Consider the following 24,358-nt stretch of genomic DNA (forward strand, 5'->3'; position numbering starts at 1 on the left):
GTGGGGTGTGCATGTGGGGGGGTGTGGTGGGAGGGTGTGGTGTGGTGTGTGGTGTGTGCGAGTGTGTGTGTGTGTGTGTGTGTGTGTGTGTGTGTTTCCTGGCTGTCCTGGCCCTCACTGCACCACACTCGGGGCTCCAGGCCCCCACCAGCAGATGGTGTCACTCTGACTTGCTGTTTACATCTCCAAGAGAGAACCGTACTCGTTCTGGGACAGGAATCCTGAGCTTTTTCTTTTTTTTTTTTTTTTTAAAGATTTTATTTATTTATTTGACAGAGAGAGACAGCGAGAGCAGGAACACAAGCAGGGGAGAGGGTCAGAGGGAGAAGCAGGCTTCCTGCCAAGCAGGGAGCCGGATGTGGGACTCGATCCTAGGACCCTGGGATCATGACCTGAGCCGAAGGCAGACGCTTAACGACGGAGCCACCCAGGCGCCCCTGAGCTTTTTCTTTACACAGATTTAAGCAGAACAGTTGAAGGTGGCAGGAGAAGTTAGGTTGTATAGGGAGCTCCACCCATGTCTCTTGTGTCAGATCCTGCCCCCCTCCCCATGTGAGAGCCTATGGGACTCAGGCTAGTCCTTCCTGCTGAGTCTTATAAAGCCCCCCCCCACAGGGTGGGGGTCCTGTGGGATCTTCCCCAGCAGTGACCAGCGACCACAGGTCCCTGATGTCCCGTGAGGCAACAGCATGAATTCTAAGGGGTAGGCCACCCGGATTGGGTTTGGGAATTAAGAAATAACCAGGGGGCGCCTGGGTGGCTCCGTCAGTTAAGCGTCTGACTCGCAATTTCAGCTCAGGTCGTGATCTCGGGGTCATGAGATCGAGCCCCACATCGGGCTCTGCCCTGAGTGTGGAGCCTGCTTGGGATTCTCCCTCTGCTTCTGCCCGCTCACGCTCACTCTTTTGCTCTCTCTCAAAAAAATAGAAATAAAAAAATAATCAGAAACTCTTGAGTTTTACCTCCATGCTTGGCCTCTCCGTCAGGAGTCCAGGTCCCCTTTCCTGCCCCAGCCCGTGGCCACTTTGCGTCTCTCTCCCCTACAGCCCCCTGCCCTGGGGCTCAGGTGTCGCTGCAGGGGCACCGGTGTCTGCTGTAGGAGGGGGCACAGCCAGCCCGTCTTCGGGGTACCTCCCGGAAGTTGTGCGTTTCGTTTTTTTCTCTAATTTATGATGTTTCCTTTTCCGGCCGTTCTAACGTAGAGGGAGAGTAGGAGAAAAGGTCTAGCTGGTATCAGGATTTTTGAGATGGAACAGACCTTAGTGATGATCTAGTTCAAAACCCTTGTTTTACGTATAAGGAAAGGGAGGCCCAGAGAGGCCATGTGATCCAAACATGGTCCGATGAGAAGTCATAGGCCAGATTGCTTATTGGGCTTTGTTTCCCAGAGCCTGCCCACCTCTGGCTTCTTGCTTTATTCCATTCAGCCCAGGAGGGAGACCAGGGACAGGGAGAAGACAGGGATGGCTGTGTCTTGGTCCTAGGTGGGGAAACTGAGGCATGGAGCCACTCAGCAGTTTGCCCGGGCCGGGGTTGCATCAGTGCAGGCCCGCTAGGTCTCTGCTTTTGCCACAAGCGCTCGGAAACCAGAGTGACAGCCCCGGGGTGGGGGAGGGACCGATGGCAGCAGTAGGGGTTCGGGACTGAAGCCAAGGGACCTGGACAGGGGGCTGATGCGGGGAAGAGAGGAGACTGCTGACGCTGCCCTCTGTCCCCAGGCACGGCCTCTGACCCGCTACCTGCCAATCCGGAAGGAGGACTTCGACCTGAAGACCCACATTGAGTCGTCGGGCCACGGCGTCGATACCTGCCTGCACGTGGTGCTCAGCAGCAAGGTGCGAGGCCTGTGTGGGCCCAGGGTGCTGGGGAGAGGACCCTGTAGTCTGGGCACCTCCTGGGCCTTCGGAATAGCGGCCCCAGTTCCTGCCCTAACACGAGTGGTCTCTGTCCCGGGACCTGGTGTGCTGGCCCGAAGCGTTGTGGGCCACAGTCCCCCGAAAATCCAGGCACAGGCGACGGCTTTTATAGTGCCGCTCCGGGAGGAGAGGTCTGGGGGCTACGCCGCCGGGTCCTTCCTCACTCCTGCTTCTTGCCAGGTCTGCCGCGGCTACTTGGTTAAGATGGGCGGCAAGATTAAATCATGGAAGAAGCGCTGGTTTGTCTTCGACCGGCTCAAGCGCACCCTTTCCTATTACGTGGGTGAGTTCCCGTCAGACCGTCTCGGAAGCCCGGAGCCTTGGGCTGTCACCCGGGACAGCTGGTCTTCTGGAGGGAGGCCAGGCTTACCAGTGTGGGGCCGGGGGCTTGAGCTGGGGCCTGTCCTCCCCTCCCTGCCGGGGTACAGACGGTACTTGGTCCGCCTTCAGCTTTTGCTCGTTCACGTATTCGGCAATATTACCGAGCATGGAGTAAGCTCTGGGCACTGTTTGAGGCCTTGGTGACAAGCTGGGGGCCTACGGCTCTGTCCCTTGGAGCTTGCGGTCAGGGAGGCAGATCGTGGACAGACTGGGAAAGCCAGGCAGGATGGGTGTGCTGTAGGGGACGCCCAGGCTCCGTGGGCGTGTGGAGGCCTGTGGATTCCGCCTTGGGCACGTTCCCTCAAAGGCTCTAAGACAAGCAGCTGAGCGGTGCCAGGGAGCGCGCGGGACAGCCCCGGGGACAGGCCCCCTGGCGCGCTCTGCTCCTTCTGCTCTCCACCCTGCCTCCAGCGTAATTGCCCGTCCCTGGAGATCCCTCTGGACGGTCCCCACGCTGAGTGCAGGATGCTGTGTGGCACGCAGGTCGGGAGAGGCCAGGGTGTGCTGCGGACCAACCAGTCCTGAGATCCCAGTGGCTCGAAACCGCAGTTTCCTTTTTCACCAGTTACGAGTCCGTGTGCCCTGTGGGTTGGTGGGGGCTCTGCTCCCCCCTGCGTCAGTGCTCCCTTTGTTCGAGAGCATGCATTTTTAGAACATTGCAGGCCACAGTGGCAGAGAGTAAAGGGAAGCCCAGTTGCGCCTTGCATGGGCATTAAATGCCCTGGCTGGGGTCTGTCCTCAGGTCACTAGTGGGGCTGCTCAGGCAGTCACCCAGCTCCATCCAGCCATAAAGCCGGGGAGAGCAATCCTGTTCAGAGCCTGGAAGGAGCGGGCCTAAGTGTCTGGTGGCAGAGACACCCAAGCCTGGAGTGCCTGCCTCCCGTCTAACCAGGTCCCTAACCAAGCTTCACCCCCTCCAAGAAGCCTTCCCTGATTGCCTGGGCCCTGGCTGTGCGAGGCAGGAGAGGCAGGGGCCCATGTGTCCCCATGTTTCCACCTGGGCTGGAAGGGACTTTGTGGGCATTTGAGAGAAACAGGCCTGGGGAGAAGAATTCCATTTTAGGCATGTTGAGGTTGAAGTGCCCCAGGGACACCTAAGTTTAGGAGAAAGGTCAGGGTTAAAGTTGATTGTGCTGGAGTAATAGTAATGGCAGATCACACTTACTGAGCGCTGCATGAACTGGGTGCTGTGCTATGCACTGTGCATGTATCATCACGTTGACTTTTCATCATCATCTTGTGCGGGAAGCACTATTTTATACCCATTTTACAGATGAGGAACATAGGTTCAGAGAGGTTAAATAAATTGCCCAAGGTCTCACAGCTGCTAAGCTGCCGAGCCAAAACTGAACCCAGGCGGCTGGACTTCAGAGCAGAGCAGAGGGAAAGGGCTGAACCCTGGGGAAGGAGGAGGAGGAGGGGCTGCCAAAGGGGGAGGGCAGGAGGTGGGAAGCCAGAGGCCAGGTGCTGCGCTGGCGCTGGGCATTCACGAGCTTCCTGAGGGTTAGTGAAATGAAGATCACATTCTACGGAGGGGCGGAAACGGGGAGGGAAGCCAGCCAGAGGAGCCGGCATTTGCAGGCAGGGAGTGTCGCCAGCGATGAGGGACACTGCAGAAAGGCCAAGAATAACGTGGACCCAGAGGCCCTTCCGTCCAGAGCGGGAGCCAGATGGCAAAAGATGAGGAGACGTGGGTGATAAGGACGCGGGGGCTGGAGCTGATGCGGTTTCCAGCGAAGGAAGAGGTGGGAAGGAGCTGCTATTGGAGGGAAGCAGGGTGGGGCTGCATCCTTGTCCCAAGCGCAAGTGTCCGATGGAGATGGGCCGGGGACCTGATCGGGGCCCTGGGTGTGACTTGCCTGCTTCTGCCTTGAACTTGCCATTCTCCCTGCCCTGGCCTGGACCCTCCTCCCACTAACTTGGCGGCACCCCTCTATTCTACGGGGTCCAGGTCAGATACAGCGTCTGCGAAGCCTTCCCTGGCCCTGCCTCACCGGGAACGGGTCCTGCCCTCTGTCATATAGAACCCTTAGAGAGGCTCTGTCTGCTCTGTGATCACAGAGGCTCCGGCAGGTGCCAGACGCTGTGCCAACCACCTGCTTCTCATGACTGCCTCGGACGTGTAGGTGCACCCTTGCCGTTCCCAGCCATGCCCAAGGTCGCGTAGCTCATAAACGCCCATATGTGTGTGCTTTCCTCCCCATTAGAGGATAGGTTCCTAAGAGACGGATCTCTGATCTCTGGTGACGCCAGTGCCTCGGACTCACTGATTCAACACTGAGCACCTACTGTGCGCTAGGCACATAGTTGCTGCTGTTGGAGGAGGGAGACCTGTGCACGGGCAGAGGAGGGCTCAGATTCGGCAGAGTCAGTTCTACAGAGGGATGTCCGTGCTGTGGGAGCCCAGGAGCGTGTGACCGGGCACCACAGTGGTCCCATTTGCAGTGGGTCTTGAAGACCACTTAGGAGTTTGCCAAGGGAATGGAGACCATTCCAGTGTACACAGAGCCCACAGCGAAGGGCCCAGGAGAAGCTCCGCCTGGCCGGAGAGAACTTGGGGCTGGTGCCGGGGAAGGACATGAGACCAGACCAGAGGGCGGTGTGGGCGGTGGCCTGTAAACAGCCTTTGCCAAGCCAAGATGGCGGCAGGGTCCCAGTGAGGGAGCAGCAGAGAGGCTGGCGGGCTGAGACAGCAGGATTCAATTCGCCTGAAGAAGCTCACCACCTTGTCCTTAGGGAAGGGGAGTTGAAGGGGCAGAGGGTGGGGCGGGGGCACGGGAGGAGGCCGTAGCTCTCGGCTCAGGGACTCAGGCCTGAAATGACACGGGGGTGAGGGTGCACCCCAAGGGGCAGCCTGTCAGCTGTCACCGTGAGCTTAGTTGACGGTGTGACCTTTCGGGTGTGAGCAGTGTTTGCCACAAGACGGCCCAGGCCCTGGGCTTTCCCTTGGCAGTGCCTTGTCCCTTCCCACCGGCTGGGTCACCTCTGCTGTCGGCCCCGCTCCTTCCTGTCTCCCCACCGGCCTCCGGATGCGACATCCTTCCTTCCGGTTTTTACTATTAGACTTGAATAGGTAAACGCACTCCTACAGTTCAAAAATCAAAACACATAAGAGGGTTTACATTGAGAATTAATGCTCCTACTCACAACTCCTCACTACGCTCCTAATCTCTTGCGTAGTTTCTTTAGAATGTAAACAAATGCAGAGATTCTTACTCCTTTCCTTACACAAAAAATGGCATACGATATGTTGTTTTACTGCCATTAGATCAGATCTTTCTATAGCAAATATATCGGATACATTTGAAGGGTGTATTTCTGAATCTATATGTATTTTTTCTACCCTACCCCTATGAGGTATTTCTCTGTCATTTAACAAACAGAGGTCTAGTATCCCATCCTGTGCTAAACTCTAATTTATTAATCAATCTCTATTTGAGGGACAGTTGGTTTGTTTCCAAACTACAAATATCGTTGTGGTGAACAATCACGTAAGTTTGTTATTTGTAAGGTAAATGTTCGTAAGTGTAATCATTGGCTCAGAGGACAAACACCTTTCTCATTCTGGTAGACTCGGGCAAATCCTCCCGAAGGGTTTACCACTGTATACCCCACCTGTCATCTGTTAGCCCACCTGTTTCTCCATAAACTTGCCCAGAGCGTGTTTATTTTTTGCATATTTTTGCCCTTCTGACAGGTGAGAAGTGCTATCTCAGTGAGGTTCTATTTTGCATTCTCTAATTCTGAGCAAGGCTGAGCACGGGCCATGTCTTCAGGGCTCCCTGTTGGGCTCTGTTTTGGAGTCCTGGGAATCAGCCCGTTTTCCCAGACAGGGAAGCTCCATCGGTGGCCCCTTGCCTGAGGGATGGTGGGCCTCCTCAGCCCGGCCCTATTTTCTTTGCAGACAAGCATGAGACGAAGCTGAAGGGGGTCATCTACTTCCAGGCCATCGAGGAAGTGTACTATGACCACCTGCGCAGTGCAGCCAAGGTGAGGGCGGGCCGCAGGGGAAGGGGTGGGCCCAGCAGCCTGTCTTCTCGAGTCCTGGACCCCTTCCTCGGTCTCTTTGTAAACTCTCTCTCGCTCTCTCCCTCTCCCCTTCCCAGAAGAGGTTTTTCAGCTTCCCTGTGGTGACTGAGGTACCCCTCCCCACCTACCTGTAACCAGAACTACTGCACATTAATAATGCCTCCTGTCCCCTCCTGGCCCCTGACCCCTTTACTCTCCCCTCCAGCCCCCTTCCCCGGGCCTGAGGGAGCAGCAGCGGGGGCTGCAGGGAGCCCCTGAGGGGCTCGCTGCCCCCTCTCCTGAGATGAGAGGCCTGTGGGGAGGCGGGCGGCGCCGAAGGGATGGCTGAGGCGGGGAGGAAGGGGTTCTCAGGGACGGGGTTGGGCTGACGGGATCGATAAAGGGGACACGTTTGAAGCCTGGGCCCTCTGCCCTCATGCAAAGCAGCCTCCCCGCAAGCCTCTGGTGCCGCCTCAGCCCTGATCTCTGCTCCTCTGGGGTCCTGGGCCCAGCCTCCCGGTCGTAGCTTTTTCCATCTGCCCCTCTGGTGCCGAGAGGAGGTTTGGGTCCTCACTGGAGTAGCCCTCTGTGTCTGATTCTGTTGATACTTTTGTGCCCAGGGGTGCCCAGAAATGGAGCCTCCCCTCCCCCCCCCGCCCCCATGGCAGGGTACGGGCCCCGCCAGGGTCCAGGGACGGCCCAGGTGTGAGGAGGGGAACATCTCGGCCCGGGGCCCCCTTGACGGGTGGGGACTAGGTTTGGGGCCTGTTGGGGACTCAGTCTCGAGCTCCAGGGCACCCTGGAGCCAGGGAGGGCAAAGGGCAGATGGAATGTCAGAGGTGAGCCCTGTCTTACACCTTCCTCTCTCCCGGGGCAGAGCCCGAACCCAGCCCTCACCTTCTGTGTGAAGACCCATGACCGGCTGTACTACATGGTGGCGCCGTCGGCAGAGGCCATGCGCATCTGGATGGATGTCATCGTCACCGGAGCTGAGGGCTACACTCAGTTCATGAACTGACCACACCAGTCATGGCGTGGGCCTCTGGACCCTCAGGCCAGCCCACCTGCTGCACGGCTCGGCCCCTGGAGAAGAGCCGCAGCCTGGGCCCCAGGCCGCGCAGGAGTGCTCCCAAAGCCCTTGTACAAGCCTTGGTACTGTTCTAAGGAGTGGGTCCTGTGAATGTCTGAGCTCAGGCCCCCTAAAGAACCAGCCAGCAGATAAAAAGTGGGGAGGCTCCCGGGAACTCAGAATTTGCAATAACCCTTCAGGGTCCTGCCCCAGGCTGCGGAACTGGCACAGAGGGGGCCTCAAGCTCTGACCTGGCACCTGCGCTCCCCAGCCTGGGTTCGCTTTCTCAAAGGACAAATGATGGTACCAGAATCTGCCAAAGATCCCCTCTTGCCTCAGCCCCCCGTTGCAGGGGCCTTGGGGGCTGAGGAGAGCCACCTCCGGAGTGGGGGAGCAGCTCAGGCGGTGTACTTCTCAAATCCCACTCCCCCGCAATTTTGTTATTACTTTGTTCAAGGGCCAGAGACCTCAAGTGTCAGCTTTGAGGTCCCAACCCCATCCCCTGATCTCCATAGTGACTGCTTCATCGCCATGGTCACATACCCATGGCTGTGACTCTGTGGCTCCGCCCATGCTTCAACCGTGGGCCCATTTGAGGGTACGTACCGCCATCTCTCCAGCTGGGGGGGGAGGGGAAGAGACCAAACCCCCCCCTCCCTGCCGGCCCCCCAGTCCAGCCCTCTCCTTCCACTCGTGCCTTGCTTAGAGCCAGAAGGGACGAAGCTCGGACATCCAGAGACTGGAGGAGGAGGGCAGCGGCTGCGAGAGGCGGCTAGACGGGTTCTGTACGGGCTGAGTGTCTAACGGGTGGAGGGCTGCTCAGATGCCCCAGGGGGAGCCTGAGCAGGAGAGGAGGCAGCAGAGCGAGAGGACCCTGAGGTCTGGCTGCCCTCCCTTCAGCCTCGGAAGGGTGACAGAAATGGGGAGCAGAGGACCAGGCCACCAGCTGTCTGGCCTCGGCCCTTCATGCCTTAACACTAAGCCCACCTCCCTGCCCACCACTGGGCCATGGCTGCTGGGCCCCGGGCTGGGTGATTTTCAGTATTTGTAAGCATCTCAACAGAACAATAAAGCATTTGGAGTATGTCTGGGAAGCCAGGTTGCATGAGGTATGGGGCTAGAATAGGAGGGTAAGAGAACTAAGTGTCCCCACAGAACAGGACTTACCCCCCTTACTGATGTTCCAGGAGGGACAATGATGTTCCAGGAGGAACAAGGGCCCAACCCATGATTTCTAGGTCCCTCCCCTGACCCCACTCCAAGGACTGGCTGGGGGTGGGGGATGGAAGATGAAGAGGCAGGCGAAGGTAGGGACTCACGCAGAAGTTTAATGAGGCAGACGGGGCAGGGAGGCCCATCACTGTGGCAGGAGGCAGGAGGCTGAGTGGGAGGCTGAGTAGAAGGGCAGCCGTGAGGCCGGGTGGGGGGGCTCCAGGAAAGCTGTCTGGGTCCCCGAGCTCAGCCGGTCACCCTAGCGGTCCAGGAGCATCAGGACCACTCCACTGGTCCAGCCAAAGCCCTCCTGGAGAGAGACAGGGTCAGTGGGGCAAGATCTCTGGGGGAGGCCCCAAATCCTTTTAGGGGCTGTGAGATTCCCCACCCAGAGGCCCGAGAACTGCCCAGCCCCAGGGGTGCAAAGGAGCTCCAGTCAGCCTCCTCCCTGGGGACCCACATACGTGGGAGGAAACAGAGGCCCGGACAGGGGAGGTCATGGGCGGTTGTGGGGACAACACAGCCAGCCCTGGAGTTCCCCGTAGGGTGTGGGCCCACTCGCCTGAACGTCATGCCCCCCTCCGCCCCCTGGCTGACCACCGGTGCCGATGTCACACTGGGAACAGCAGGACAGACTCTAAGGTGGGACACCACCCCCAGGCCCCCCACCTCAGCCCTCCAGGGGGAGCAAGAGATGGGAGCCCCTTTGGGAGAAGCTACTCTGGCCTGCAGCTCTGACCCCTGCAGTGCCCAAGAATGGCCACCGGGCGTCCCCACTGCCCCTGGGCTTGGCGAAGCCTGGCCTCCCCCCAGCTCACCGTGGGGAGGAGCCCAGGAGGCTCTGGGCTCAGGAGCAGCTCACCTCCTCAAACATGGCTGACTTTTGGGAGTAGACCTCAAAGTTGGTTCGGATCCAATTCTGAGCCAGCTGGAAAGCCACTTCCTGGGCCCGAGGTGAAGGAGACTTGGCCAGACCTAGACCCCACCCCAGGCAGGACCCTGAGTCCCCTGGGGTGGCCAGAGCCTTACTCTCCTCAAGGAGGGAAAGAGGCCCGGGCCCTAAGACCTCCATCGTGAGTCACACGAAAAGCCAGTGTGCTCCTTCCCCAGGGCCTGGCTTTGGAGGGAGAAAGGAGGGCTGGTTCCCTCTATCAAAGGTCAGCCGAGTGGGAAGCCACGAGACCAGAAGAGCCAGGGAAGGACCCCACGTGCTTTGTTCACACCTTCCCAGCAGCAGGGGGCGGACCCTCCAGATGCAAGCGGGGGATGGCCCTGGGATATGCCCCATCCCCACCTCCCTACTCCCTACCTCTGATGACCAGGTCCTGCAGGGGGGCCCAGGCATTGGGGAAGTCCCACTGCTGGCCTGTTTTCCGGAGGGAGGTCGGGATCCCGTACCGGTAGGTCAAGATCTGGCTGTCCTAGAAGGTTCCAGACATTTCTAGGACTGTGGGTGGGGGCTGGATGAAGAGCCGAGAGGCTGGGTCCTCCTCAAGCCAGATGGCCCCCTTCCTGGGCTTCTGTCTTTTTAGCTCACAGTTGCCCCCTAGTGGCTCCAGTGGGACCCGCAGGCTCAGACCCAGAGTGGGGGCAGGAGGGGGTGGCTGCCACTTGCCAGAGGTCCCTAGTTCAGACTCAGGGAGAGAGCAGGTGGTCCTGCCCCCAGTGTACCAGCCCGCTCTGCTGTCCCCCTCACCTCCAGAAACTTTAGGGCCTTGTCCACGGCGTCCAGGTCAGAGAAAGAGCCGGACCAGAGAGGAGTGAGGTTAGATGGGTAAAACTCGAGGTGGTTCTTTCCGTTCTCAAGGTCATAGTCAAACCAGGCCCCTTTCTCTTCATCCCACAGGATGGCTCTCATGGCAGCCAGGCGCTGTTGCAACAGATTTCTGTACTTTGTGGCTTGGATGTTGTTCCCTGGGGTGACACTGTCTTTAGGCTGAACACCTGGGGTGCCTGACCTTGGGTCCCATGCCTCCAAGAAAGAGGTCAACCTTGGCCTCCTCCTGCTGTGCTCCCCAAGGGCTAGAAGTCCTGACACCAAGGGAACATGCAGACCTGGAGCCCATATTTCTGGCCTCTAGGAACTAGGAGTTCCTGAGCTATGGCCCTGCAGGGCTCTCAGGACCCGCACTGGCCTGCTCCCGGGGCCGTCCTAGGAGGGCACTGGCCATGTGTATTTCTCTAGCTCCGACAGGTCCGAGGGCAATTGTCTGGGGAGAGACAATGGAGGGAGTTTGAATGTGTGGACTCAGGTGTCCTCTCACAGACCCTAGTAGTCCCTCCCAGTAAGAAAGGGAGGGTGAGTGGAGAGAGTGGGCTCCATGTGTACTCTTGCCCTAGGGGTGAGGTACGGAGCGGGCTAGGAGGCTGGAGGCCCTTCACTCAGGGTCCTACTTCCAGCTCCACGGCCAAGGCTGAAGTAGGACCCACGCCGCCCCTCCTGCTGGCTCACCCAGTCTGGAGTAGAAGTTGCTCATCAGCTCCTCTGCCTGGCACAGGAAGGCATTGAGGTCAACAGGCACGAATTTGCTGGTCCGGATGCTGCTGAGAGATGTAGGGTCTGGGCCTCCGACAAGCCACTGTGAAGAGAAGCCCCATCCAGACTCAGCTCCAGCCTTGAGCTCAGCCCACAGAGCCTCCCGGTCCCCTGTGAGGACAAAGCAGCAGGGGAAGGGGGGGCCAGAGCTTGACACCCAACACCAGGCTCCCAGCCCCACCCCGATCCCTGACCTTGTTACTGCTCACCTTCCAGCAATGTGTCTGCCAGCTCAGCATCTTTGCTGTAAGACTCTGGCCTGGAAGATGAAAGTGGGCATCCTGGCACTAGGAGCCCTCTAAGTGCAAGCTGGAGGCTAGGCCATGTTGCTTCAACTGCCCTTGGATTGCCCTTCGTGGGCCCTGGATTGCCCAGGGCTTTCAGTATCAGCATCCGAGAGGCAGTGTTAAGTCATGGCCCTCAGACCAGAGTGAATAACGAGAGACCGAGAGGTTGGCAGGCGGCTCCTTACCTGGGTCCCCCATAAGGGACAGCATAGTGATTCAGGACGTAGCTCTTCCCACCCGAGCTCACAGAGATGGTCCTGTTCTCCATCCAGAAGTCCAATTCCAAGGCTAGGGTCCCGATGTTGTCCCTGGGGTGGAGCCAGGCACCGCCTCAGCCCAGGCACGGCCCCTCAGTCGCACCCTGGGAGGTCCCAGGTAGGGCGGCCTGCGCGGCAGCAGGGGGGCTGGGGGGCCCACCGGACGAAGGCGGTGTCGTTGGTGTGGGTCACGTAGCGGTCCATCATGAGAGTCAGGAGGGGGGGCTGGCTCCGCTGCAGGTAATACACGCGGGCCCCGTTGGGGACGTGTCCGTAGCTGCCAGGAAGGACGCGGGCTGAGGTGCGTCTGCCCAGCGGCGAAGGCCAAGGCCAATCCAGCGCCAAGCCCTTGGCACCCCCTTCTCCGCCCCAGCCTTGAGGGGCCCGCCCCCCCTTACATCTGCACCAGGTCCAGGAAGTTCTGCAGCATGCCCTTCACCGTCCCGGGCATCTCAGAGAGGAGCAGCCCCTCCATCACCCAGTAGGAGTCCCTGGGGAAACGGACAGCTCGCGCACCGGCCTGTGCACCCGGGCCAGTCAGGGTGCCCCCCTCTGCTCGGGACAGCCCGCTGGCCCCGGGCTCCCCGACTCCCGGCCTGCAGGCCTGGCTGCTCACCAGTAGTAGAACTCCACGAAGCGCCCGCCAGGCACGATGAAGGGGTGTGCCGAGTAGATCAGAGAGAACTGCTCCGGGTGGCTGAGGACCTCTGGCTTCACCTGCAGTCGGGACAGAGGGCACAGGGAGCCCACAGGCCCCGCCGTGTGGAGGCCCTGGCGGCCGGTGCATGAGTTCTGGCTCTGCTGCTGGTCAGCCGTGTGGCTTTGGTCAAGGCCGGAGCCGCCGCAAGCCAGGTCTGCTCGGCCCCACAGGCCGGCCTCTGGAGTCCCTGCTAACTCAGCCCGGCCCTGGCAGGGGCTCACCAGGCAGCGGCCAGTATCAGGACCAGGCAGGGGGACCGTTTCCTCCACTCCCCTTCCGCCATCTCTGTTGCCACCGCCCAGCCAGGGGCAGAGACCCAGGGCTCCCATCCTCTGGGAGGACAGGTGCTGTGCAGCCTTGAGCAAACCACTGCTGTCTCTGAGCCTCAACGGAGAGAAAGTGTCTAAGAGAACGTACTGACCACAGCCCACAATCAGCAGTGGCAACTGTTCCTGAGCAGAGTCCTGACCTGATTAGCTCCGGGAAGAGAGAGCCTAGGTGGGCAGCCTGGAGGTGGCAGGTGGGGGTAGGGGAGGATGGTGAGGGCTTCAGGGAGGAGGTGAGAAGCTAGAAGTAGACATTCCCTTCACCCCCTCCAGAAATTCTTCCTAGAGAGCTCCATTCAAGGACCCAGTGGGTGGGAGGCTGTCTTCTTAGAAAGTACGTCCCTGTCTGTGCTCTAAGGGCAATGGGGCCCCAAGCTGGCATCCCCCTCTCCCAGCTCCATCCCCTGGGCTGAGACCCAGGAGTGGACACCTTCTTTCCCAGTTTCTTCCAGAGCTGGTGGAGCTGCCCTGCCCAGGCTCGCAGCTTGGGGTCCGAGATCTTCTGCAGGAACTGGAGACCGGAAGAACACGGACCACACAGGGTTCAGGCGGGCAGGCCTGTCTGAAGGGCCCCCTCCTATTTCCTGTCCAGGAGCTACCGGTCCTTCCAGTCCTCAGGAGTCCAGGACTGCAGCTCCTGCCCCACGGCCTGGAAGTGCTCTTGGATGAAAGCCTGCAGCTGCTGCAGGGGGATGCTGTGGTTGTGGGTGGCGGCCAGCTCACCGAAGCACTGCAGAACCTGGTCTGGGGTCCAGGCGGCAAGGAGGGGTCAGGTGGACCCCAGGAGCCCCTCCCTGAGGGAGGCCCCTCTCTGCCTCGTCTTGCCCTCTGTCATCTTTGGTGCAGAAGCTTTAGGAGGTGGGGTCCCCCCTGTGCCTCACCTGGAGCCGAGGACAGTGGCATGTCCACAAACTGCTTGTCATCCCGGTAGAGCCTGGCCATCTGCACTTGGTGCAGGAGCTCCCCGTGGCAGTAAATCTGGCTGCGGACAGTGTCGGGAAGGGGGGCAGGTCAGGTCACCACCATTAGGGGAGAAGACAGGCTCGAGGGTGGGCACATTCCCTAGCCTGGAGCTATGTGTCAGTGTGCCGGGGAACGTGTGCGCACCCAGGTGGGGTAGGGGTGTGTAGGTGCTGGGGACATAGCCCACTGAGAACGAGGAGCGCCCTCTGCAGTGAAGGATGTAAACAAGGGCCCGAGCCCACACTGGTTGGTCACTTGGCAGAGTGGACTCCCCCTGGACAAAAGGAGAGGACCACTCGGATCAGTGACACATCAGAAGGGGGGACCGACCCTGTGCCGCGGCCCTGGGCGAAACCGACCAGGGGGCTTAGGGCAAAAGCCTGTAAGCTACACCCGGGGGCAACTGCTGAGACCTCGGACCAGGGAATTTGCGGATGCGGCGTGGGATTTACATCATTCGGGAGACAGTTACTAGCCTGCCATTGGGCGTTTATGGAAACCTCCTTCTGCCTGGAGGACAGCAGATCTTCCTGTGACCGGAAGTACCAACGGTGTCCTGAGTGATGTCTCTGATGAAGAAGGCGGTGCCTCCAAAGAGTTCCTTCATACGTGGAAAGGGTTTACACAGGAAGCGCTACACGGGGACCTCACGGGCAGGTGGCCTCTTTTCCCGCCGGGTTGCGGGAAGCTCCCGAGGAGTCGCGGGAGGAGCCCTGTGGCAGATCTCCACGACCAACAGAAAGCTACTTGGCCGCCGACGGCAGTGCCAAGGCGGGCAGACAGTATCTCGTTTTGAAGGCTACTGCACTCTGACCAACTGATGGGAATCTTTGAAGAATGTAAAAACAGATCAGCTCAGTGGGCGAAACTGCATGCTCTTTCCCTTGCAGTGATGGAAACATTGACTGTGAAAAGCTCCTATGGTTGCTTTTAAGTAGACTCCATGCCCAGCATGGAGTCCAACACGGGGCTTAAACCCACAACCCCGAGATCATGACCTGAGCCGAAATCAAGAGTCGAACACTTAATTGACTGAGGCACCCAGGCGCCCGTGTTGGGGTGTTTATGGACTCAGGGGCAGGGAAAAACTGGACTAGGAAAGGGGATGCTCGCACCGGGCATGAGCCTCAGAAAATCACTCGGGAAATTCAAGGGGCCCATTAAAGTAGCTTTGTATTCCTGACTGTAGATGAATATGCTTAAAATACTATACTGGAACAGAAGATACTGTGCCAATTGGGTCAGCGCATGGTTCCCACAACGGGCCAAGAGACGTGTCAAATGGACACAGCGCGTAACATGTCACCCTCCGAGTGCTGGCCTGATACAGAACCGGAACAGACAACTGACACATTTGTGGTCTGAAACAGGGAGAGAGAAAAGCAGGAAGGGCAGGCTTACACAGCGTCACAAGCGTTTGCTCACACTCAGCATGGGGTGGGGGCCAAAGGAGGGTGCCCACGGGATAGATTCGTCCACTTTTCTGGGGGATATGAGGAGAGGCTGATGGCAGGACTCTACAGTTCTTTCCCACATCATCTGCACTGACCTTGAGCCTACTAGGACCCGACCTGCCACTGTGGTGTCAGAAGCATGAATGGTCTGTAAGTAAGAGACTGTAGCTCTCTTTTCAAATCCTGATGGGTTGGGTTGTGCCCACGCCCCATGTGGCTAGGTGGGGGCTCACAGTGAATGGGGCTGTGTCGCTCAGTGGTGGGAACAGCCCCCATTCGGGGCTGTGTAACTCTATCCTCTACAGCCCTCACAAGGCTGGTTGTGCTGCCGGCGAGCTAGACAAGAGCAGTGGCCAAATCCAACATCCCTTCCAAAGGGGGAAAGTGGAGTGAAAATCAGCGCCACACAGAGAGGAGAAAGGCAGCTGAAGGCAAAGAGATGAACAGGCAGGTGTTCAAGGGAAATGGGCAATCTGGCACGCCACGAGTGCCTGGAGGGAGCAAGAGGTTTCCTTGGTCCTTAGGCACAATCGTATGGGATGCCTGGAACGGTGGGGCCCTGCACCTGCCGTGCCCAGCCTGCCTCTGGAACCTGACACCGTTGATGGAAGCCAGCAAACAGGGCCGGAGTCACTCTGGGAGACATTCTGGTCTCTGGATATGACGCTGAGCTAGAGTAACTGTTGACGACTGAAGGCAACCCGAGTGACAGGCCAGTGTCTTTCAAGTTTTTAGATTATACCTACTATGAAGGGTGTCATCTTGGAAGGAATTTCCTGAAACTACTCCCCACTGGGTCTTTGGACTGGGTGGTCTACAACTCTTGGCAGATTAATTGCCCTGTATACAACTATAAACCTTGAAAATCAAATACTTATAGAAAGGCCCCTGATTTTGGGGCACCTGGGTGGCTCAGCCAGTTGAGCATCTTTCTTTTTTTAGAGAGAGCGAGCAAGCAAGTGCGAGTGCAGGGAGGGGGCAGAGGGAGAGGGAGAATCTCAAGCAGACTCCATGCTGAGCACATGTGGGGCTCAATCTCATGACCACCCAACTGAGCCACCCAAGCGCCCCAAGCATCTGACTCTTGATCCCAGCTCAAGCCTTGCTCTCAGAGTCATGAGTTCAAGCCCAAAGCTGGGCTCCATGCTGGACGTGGAGCCTGCTTAAAAAATAAAGTCCCCCAATTTTAATGGACAAAACATAGCAGCATGTGCAGTGTGCTATATGTACAAACGCAGATCACCCTTGTTTTTGTGAATAGAAAGCTATTAAACAGAACAGAAAAAATGGGTTGCTTGTTGGATGAAAGCAGTAGGCATCGTGTAGTCTATCCAAATTCCCATGGGGAATAACCCCATCCTGAGATGAGGAAGGGTATGGGAGGCCTCACGGCATATCTCAAAATAAACTGCACCTAGGCGTGACTACCACTTATCTCAGCTTAGTATGGGGGACCCCCATTTCTGGGTACCAAACATGTCTCCCAGTGGCATTCGGGCTTTTGGTACCTAATGGAAACAACACTGGACTATGAGACATAAAAGGGCTGGAGGGTGGCTGGGTGGCTCAGAAAGTTAAGCGTCCGACTCTTGATTTCAGCTCAAGTCATGATCTCAGGGTCATGAGATCGAGCCCTGTGTTGAGCTCTGCACTGAGCCTGGAGCCTGCTTAAGATTCTCTCTCCCTCTGCCTCTGCCTTTCTCCCATGTGCTCTCTTTCTCTCTCTCAAAAAAGGGGGGGCCTTGGGGGAGACAGGTCCCCCATTGTGGAACAAACTGGATTTGCTTTTAATGAGGAGAGGCATCCAGAGGAAAAAATATTTATTAGCTAGAACAAGCAGATTAGAAGGAGTTCTCTTCCAGGAGGAAAGTAAAGGCTGGGAGTCAGGCTGGACAATGAGGCTTTAGTGAAATGCGTCAGGCCAAGGCAACAGATAAGGCTGGTTGATGCCAGGGCCCAGCACCCTCAGCCAACAGAGCCTCTTGACTATTTTAATGCTGACAGAAGGCAAAGTAGCCATGAGGCAATGGCCTTCCATACTAGCTACTGAGGCTCAAGAGCCATGCCTGTGGGAATCTTCTGGAACTGCAAACCACGTACTGTGGACACGTGTACTTGAGCCCGACTACAACTGCCCTTGCTCCAGGAACAGCTAAGAAGACACACACTGTTATACAATCAGCAGGGACGGAACTATTCTGAATATCACCCGTGCCCTCCCCCAGCAAGGAGGTGGGCCCTGCTACGAACAACACACAAAAGAGACCAGTCTCCGTGCCAGGCTGTGAGCTGAGACAGGGTGACTAGCTTTCCCTCCAACTGACTCAGAACCCAGAAATAACAAATTATAATTTGTTGTAATAAATAATAAAATCACAGCTACCTGTAATGACGCCTGTCCATAATAATATTTGGAATAAGGGCAAGGTTTGAGTCCACAGGGAATAGCTCTCTAACTCTTCCAGTTTGCTCTGTAATGGAACTCCATTGTACTATGACCATATGTAAATAAGCCATGTGCTAATACCGATAGTGATGCCCTGCACATGTTCGGAGGTGGAGTTAAAACCTCCTCAGGGGGCGCCTGGTGGTGGCTCAGTCATTAAGCGTCTACCTTTGGCTCAGGTCACGATCCCAGGGTCCTGGGATCGAGTCCCGCATCGGGCTCCTTGTTCAGTGGGGAGCCTACCTCTCCCTCTGCCTGCCACTCCCCCTGCTTGTGCTCTCTCTCGGACAAATAAATAAAATCTTTAAAAAAATTATTCTCTAAACAACGCCAGTGTATTATCATCTCGCACTACGGCAGATGTAAAGTGGAAAAGGAAGTCAGAATTACTAGAGTCTCCTACAGTCATGATTAGTCTAGTCAGCATCATCTGACCAGAACATCTCCGGACGAGGCCACTCAGGTTTGCAGGCTTCTGTTTGCTCTTGTCAGGCTCCAAAGCCGGAGACGTCTTGGCAGTACATACATTCACCCTTTCAGGCATCTGAAACTAAGAGGCAGCATCCCTTCTTGCTCTGAGCCTCTTTTAAAGTGTTAATGTAACAGTGGATTTCTCCCACTATATTATTATTCGTCCATGTATTCACTTCTTTACCTTCAGCTACTATTTCTCCTTCTCTCCATTTATACCCAAGCTTTTCTAGCTTTGGAAAGGACCTTGCGTTCGGCCACTGGTCCAGACTGCAGCAGCGACGCTAGTCTAGAGAGCCTCCCCGCGGTCCCCTCCGCTCACGCAGAGTGGTATCACGTGCGTTCACTTCGAGCGGGCCATTCCTACCCCTAGGCCTGAGTGAGGCTTGAATACAGCCGCTTTCAGTGACCCCCATTTAGCCAGATGGGGTGAAGCTGCAACGCACCGCATCAGGCTCTTAGGATTCAGACACAGTGGTGTAAGGGTAGAGTTCCATTCTCTTACCTAGGAGCCATCCCTGCTGCTGACACGTGTGGCTGTGGACTTGGGCCTGGCACCTCTATCGGGCAGAGAAAAGAAGGTTGAAGTGATGTGGGGGAGAAAGAAAAAAGTACAGTCGTACCATCTTCTTCCTCCCACATGGGAAGAACCCCATGGTCATACCAGCCTCCTCTTGCCTAGATTCTCCCAGAAAAGCGGAGCAATCTATCCAGGAGGGACCCTCCTGGGAGCCCTTCATGGTGAGTGTGAGCGCATGCTGGTGAAGCTGCGTCGGCCAGCCCTGCATGTCTGTATCTCCCCGTCTCAGACAGCCAACGTTTCCATGGTCCATTCCAGCTCTCCATCGAACCACGGCTCGGAGGATGAAAGTGAGTTCCCTGGTCTGAAAAAATGTAACTCCGTGGTCCAAATCGGTGCGGTATCTTCTGGTCTGGTCCTATGACAGTATTTTGAGCATTTACAGCGACACCTAGAGCAGAGTGCGGGCTCCCACCCGGGTATTACCAGCCAGCTCCACGAGTGTCCTTTCCCCCAGGGAACCTGTCCGGTAGCCCGTCTCTTTTGTTGACAGAACAGCTTATTGGCATTTTGTGCCTCACGGGGTGCAAGGGCCATGCATCTAGATCCAGCCCACCTCTGCACGGCTGCCACCTCCCAATGTCCCATCGGTTCACAACCCCACGTGGCATCCTCACGTGAACACACTGGGATACCCACTTGCTGGCTCTACTTTCCGATCTAGGAAGGGGGTTCTTCTGATGGGCATCAACGTGTTCTACTTTAATGAACTCCTCAAATTCACAGTAATTTCCATAGGACTGTGCCACACATGGGTGATGTCTCTATAGACCACTCTCCCATTGCCCTCCTGCCTGACCACATGGCCAGGATGGTGGCCACCAAGAGTAGATAAAAACCCAAACACAGTAGCAAATAGTATGCAGTTCAGCCCACCGAGCTGATTTGGTGTTTTTTGAGGTTTTTTTTTTAGATTTTATTTATTTATTTGAGAGAGTGAGTGAGCACGAGCAGAGGGAGGAGTAGAGGGAGGAACAGAGAAACAAGCAGACTCCATGCTGAGCCTGACGCGGGGCTAGATCTCACAACCCTGAGATCGTGGCTTGAGCCGAAATCAAGGTTGGACGCTTAACGGACTGAGCCACCTAGGCGCCCCTGGTATTATCATCTCTGGTCATAGCGGCAGCCTTCCAGTGCAGTGTGTTCACCTTGGAACGACCATCCATGAACAAAACAGCTCTTTGTTGGTCCATCAAGAGTTGTTTATAGGGCACTGTCCATGTGGCAATAGAATCCATCACTCCTCAGGTGGTTCCAAAGTCAGTTCTAAGGAACGGAGTCTATCTGATCTCAAACTCATGGAGTTAACTCTACATTCCCCACCACCCCCCGCAGTCTGCTCCTGCATAAACCATTCCCACTGCATTATGGAACTCTTCGGGGCACTGCCCTCCCTCTTAGATCATTTCTCCAACATAACCCAAGATATTATGGATGTTTCAGGTTTTAAGATTATCTTATATCTTGGGGTGCCTGGGTGGCTCAGTTGGTTAAGCATGTGACTTCAGCTTAGTCCTGACATCAGGGTCCTGGGATTGAGCCCCAGGTCGGGCTCCCTGCTCAGCACGGGGCCTGCTTCTCCCTCTCCTTCTGCACCCCCTAACCCATGGGCTCATGTGCTCTCTCTTAAATAAATAAAATCTTTTTTAAAAAAGATTATCTTATGTCCTTCAGAGGGGCAGTCTCAATATCTGATAACAAGCTAGTAATTGCCTCTCAAATGGCTATTTTTCTAGTCCAAAGTCTGACAGGCGTGCTGGGAGGGGCCCCAAGGCTTCTGCTCTAAGCCACCCTCTAGGCTCCACAGAAGGATGTGACCTGTGTGACCTCAGGCAATCTTACTAGTGCCCGTTTGGAATGTCTAACACAAGAAGGAGGGGCGCCTGGGGGGCTCAGTCAGTTAAGCGTCTGCCTTCGGCTCAGGTCATGGTCCCAGGGTCCTGGGATCGAGCCCCCTGTCGGGCTCCCTGGTTGGGGGAGAGCCTCTTCTCCCTCTCCCTCTGGCTGCAGCTCCCCCTCCTTATGCTCTCTCTCCCTCACTCTCTGTCAAATAAATAAATAAAATCTTAAAAAAAATTTTAAAAATACAAGAAGCAATAGCGTGATGGGCAGATTCACATGCCTTTTGTTTTATGTTACCAGAGACTAGAAACATTCCTCGCTCGGACGCAATGTCCACCCCTGTAACGCATTCAGGCAAAATAGAGGCAAACTCTTCACATGAGAAGTGTTCAAACACCAAAGAAACTTTCACCTCAGCCCCTTTGACCCTGGTGTTCCTAACCGTGGCGTCGCTGACGGGTTTGGGTTTTACAATACTAGATAGAGTAAGTGCTCCCCAGCCAGACGTGATAGCCACTCCTAAAACACATTCGGGGAAAGGAGAAACTAACCCCTTGACATCAAGTCTGTCTAAACATTCCAATTTCCAACCAAACATTCACCTTAATCCCACCAACTCTTAACATTTCTTCATCCTCTCAATCTGACTGTGGCCCCTTTCAGGGCTTCACCCGGGCTTCTGATATCACAGTGCACCAGTCCAGAATCTTCTCTACCCTCTGACCTTCTGACTCACATGCATAACGCTTTGAGTCTCCAGCAGGGGACAGAGTTAAGAGACCCTAAGCTTTTCACCAATCTTTATCTTGATTAAATTGCGGGACCTCTGCCTCAGGAGATGGGAGGTCAGGTTTCTTCTCATTACCATCTTTGCCTTGCAAAGTTTTTTCCTAATTCCTCCAAAGTAGGGTGAATAAAACAGATTTGTTTAGGTCCCTTGTTTTTTTGGGGGCCTACCGGGGCTCTAATTGGTCCACTAAATTTCTAAGAAGTGCTGCATTAACACCTTTGTTTTGACCCTACCTGCAGCTGCTTTATTCACCCCATTTCTCAATAACTGTTTAAAGATTCTACCCTGCTGGGATGAGCCCATTGGCTCACCCCCTGTCTATCCTATTCTCTTGGAAATTGGTCTAGCCTGGTTCATTATTTGTTTTAGAATCGTTTTTTTCCCTTTGGAAATGGCTCTGAAACTAGTGGCCATACCTCGGGCCAGCCAGGAATGGGATCCTGCCCCCCCACATTCCTTAGGCAGGGGCCCCAAGAGGCTGAGGTTTGGACTGGCCAGAACCAAAGCTTGGCCCATCTCTCACTTTCATGTTTGTTATTATAGGATAATAATAACCAGGGATTACATTTTTAGATTTCTTATCATTCTGCATTTTCTTAGGCATCCAGTGAGCCAACATTCTGGGAGCTGGACCCATCATCTCCAGATTCCATTGCTAACCTTCACCTCCAGGAACTGATCACAACACAGCTGCTGTTCCAAACCATGGGTGACCCTGCAGCCATCCAGGAACCAAAGGGTGCTCATCTCCTGTCCTTTCATCTTGCTTTCCCCGGGCCACATGCCCCAGCCAGGCAAGGTCCTTCCAGCAAATCACACATTTTCTGACAACCACTGCAGCACTACAGTCCACTCTTGGTACTAACCAATGAACTCAGGCCATGGGCACAGTCCCCAAGACGGCCCTCGTTCCAGCCAGCAGGGGTCAGTTCGGGGGGGCCCCAAACCACACCCACTTCTGACCAACTGGCTACAAATTGGGAGGTTCCCCCAAACCCATCAGGTTCAATAATGTGCTGACTCACAGAAGGACCGAGGGCCACCCAGCATCACTCAGACTTAGAGACCTGGAGACTGAGTAACTAAGTACTCCACGCCTCTGTCACGAGCCCCAGTGACAACCCTGAACTCGAGGCCCGGGTGAGCTTCTTGGTTGGCCATACCTCATGCATGATGTCATACATGTTGCTGGAAAAGGTAAGTTCTATTCATACAAATCCACTGGAAGAGGACAAATGGAGCTGGTGTTTCTTCTCTCCTGGACTCTGTGCCTTTTACCTTTCCTGATTTTAGTCCATAGCCCTTCACTGGAATAAATGTAACCCCGGATGTAACTATTTGGTGAGTAGTCAATCACTGGAGCTGGGGGTGGTCTTACCAACCCCGGACATAGTCTTCTCTCCATACTTTTGGAAACCCGCCTCATGCTTGACAAAACTCTTGATCACACAGCCACTCCGAAATCCTTATTACAACTGCTCAGAACAAAATCTATGAATCATCCCTGGGTAATACCTTTCCCTTCACATTCCTCGATCATCAGCAAGTCCTATCAGCACCCCCTGCAAAATACATCCCATCCGGAACCACTTCTCACCTTTCTGGTCCTACCACTGACACCTGAGCCCTGGTCCTCGTCTCTCCCCTGGCCTGTTCCCACCTCTGTCCTGGCCACAGAGGCCTTCTTCCTTGAATCATGACCTCAGAGCCTTTGCACTTCAGTTCCCCTGCCTGGACGGGCTTCCAGATCTGCACAGAGATGATGGTTGCTTCCACGGTTCAGCTCCACTGTCTCCTCTGCAGACATCTTCCCTCTCCATCCCATCTGAGACACCCTCTACTCACCCGGAGCGGCTCCCTCATTGCATCTGATTTTTAGCTATGCTTCTATCAGTATTTTCCTTGCTAATTGCGTAAGTTCCCCGAAGACAGGGACCTTGTTTCTCTCGCTCCCTGCTGCAGCCCAAGGGACATAGTGAGAGCTCAAGAAACCCATTTAAATGAGAAATGGATGATGCCCTGTGAGCCCAAGAAGCAGGACAGTCTAGTCTCACTTATCTGTCTTATTTGGAGATGGGAACTATGGCTCTGCAAAGAGGTTTGACTTGGCTCTTGGTCACCGAGGTCAGAGGTTAAACTTAGGAGCACTTTTCGGGCCCTGACACTGCCTCTCACCTCCAAGCTGGGGAAACTGGAAACCCGGCAGAAAGTTTCCCAGAACAACGGGAGGAGAGCCCCACACAGTTTGAGGAGGAGCTTGGAGCCAGGGGTGGACGGAGGGATGGAGGGCACTGGAAGGTTGGCACCTGGATCAGGAGGCAGCCCCCTCTTTCCCCAGCACTGGAGGTCCGGTGTCCGGCACAGAGCCTGCTACACCAGGAAAGCTAATTTCCTTCCCTCCTCTTCCCTCCCAAGGGCTGAACCCCCAGCGCCTGAGATCTCATCCCAACCTCCGGACCCCGACCTTCCTGCCCCAGCCCCAGTTGCCTTCCCCACTCCTACCTGTCACAGGGTGGGGGCAGGGCACCCTGGGACCCCAGCCCCAACAGAAGCAGCAAGCACAGCTCCTGGGTCTTTCCCTGCATGGTGGCTGTGGCCGTGGCCCAGGAGTCAGCCCTGGTACCTCTCGCTTGCAGGGGCACAGCCTGATTCACCCGCCTACCTGAGGCAGCCAAAGTCCATGTGTGGGGCGTGGCCACCTGAGGGGCTGGATGCCAGGTCTGTGCACTGCACCTTGCCACTCCTGCGCTCAGCTTGCAGAGGCCAACTCCTGCCCCCACCTCGTACTTGTTCTCCTTTGTTTTCTTCATCTCTGCAGGTGCCGCCGGCACGGGCCCTTCCCTCAGAGTCATGTGGTGGGGTGGCAGCGGGGGCAGCGGGCACAGGCATGTCAGGGGCACATCTGTGACCCAGATGCCAGTTGTTCAGCCCCAAGATCACCACTGCAGAGAGTTACCTTTTCCTCTGACATTTCAAACAGAACGGCTCAGGTTTCTGTCCCAGCCATGGCGCGTGGCCGGGGCACATGAGGATGCTGCAGCAGTGTGGGCAGACTGATGGCTCAGGCCTGAAATGGCACGGGGGCCGGGGGGGGATGTGCGCGGTAAGGGGTGCGCTGTG

General features: G+C 56.2%; 2 protein-coding genes across 4 annotated transcripts in view; one reads left to right on the top strand and one right to left on the bottom strand.

The window, feature by feature from the left end:
• Nucleotides 1-8,460, top strand: part of PHLDB1 (pleckstrin homology like domain family B member 1) — a 47,580-nt gene extending 39,120 nt beyond the window's left edge. For all 3 annotated transcript variants that reach the window (XM_073903829.1, XM_073903830.1, XM_073903831.1), the window contains 4 exons: nucleotides 1,719-1,835; nucleotides 2,097-2,199; nucleotides 6,202-6,287; nucleotides 7,183-8,460. In XM_073903829.1, coding sequence (XP_073759930.1) covers nucleotides 1,719-1,835; nucleotides 2,097-2,199; nucleotides 6,202-6,287; nucleotides 7,183-7,323 — 447 coding nt within the window. In that variant the 3' untranslated portion in view covers nucleotides 7,324-8,460. The remainder of the gene's footprint in view (nucleotides 1-1,718; nucleotides 1,836-2,096; nucleotides 2,200-6,201; nucleotides 6,288-7,182) is intronic.
• An 86-nt stretch (nucleotides 8,461-8,546) lies between these two features.
• On the bottom strand, nucleotides 8,547-24,090 carry TREH (trehalase). Its single transcript, XM_025893839.2, is given in 16 exon segments — nucleotides 8,547-8,798; nucleotides 8,801-8,896; nucleotides 9,149-9,202; nucleotides 9,449-9,561; nucleotides 9,896-10,007; nucleotides 10,283-10,500; nucleotides 11,039-11,233; nucleotides 11,332-11,381; nucleotides 11,595-11,717; nucleotides 11,827-11,943; nucleotides 12,065-12,157; nucleotides 12,283-12,383; nucleotides 13,123-13,213; nucleotides 13,295-13,436; nucleotides 13,574-13,674; nucleotides 23,972-24,090. Coding segments are annotated over 16 exon segments (1,977 nt in total).
• Between the last annotated feature and the right edge of the window lie 268 nt (nucleotides 24,091-24,358).

This window comes from Callorhinus ursinus, unplaced genomic scaffold (assembly GCF_003265705.2).
Source record: "Callorhinus ursinus isolate GAN/ISIS: 27379988/994484 unplaced genomic scaffold, GSC_fseal_2.0 scaffold19, whole genome shotgun sequence".
Classification (NCBI taxonomy): Eukaryota; Metazoa; Chordata; class Mammalia; order Carnivora; family Otariidae; genus Callorhinus; species Callorhinus ursinus.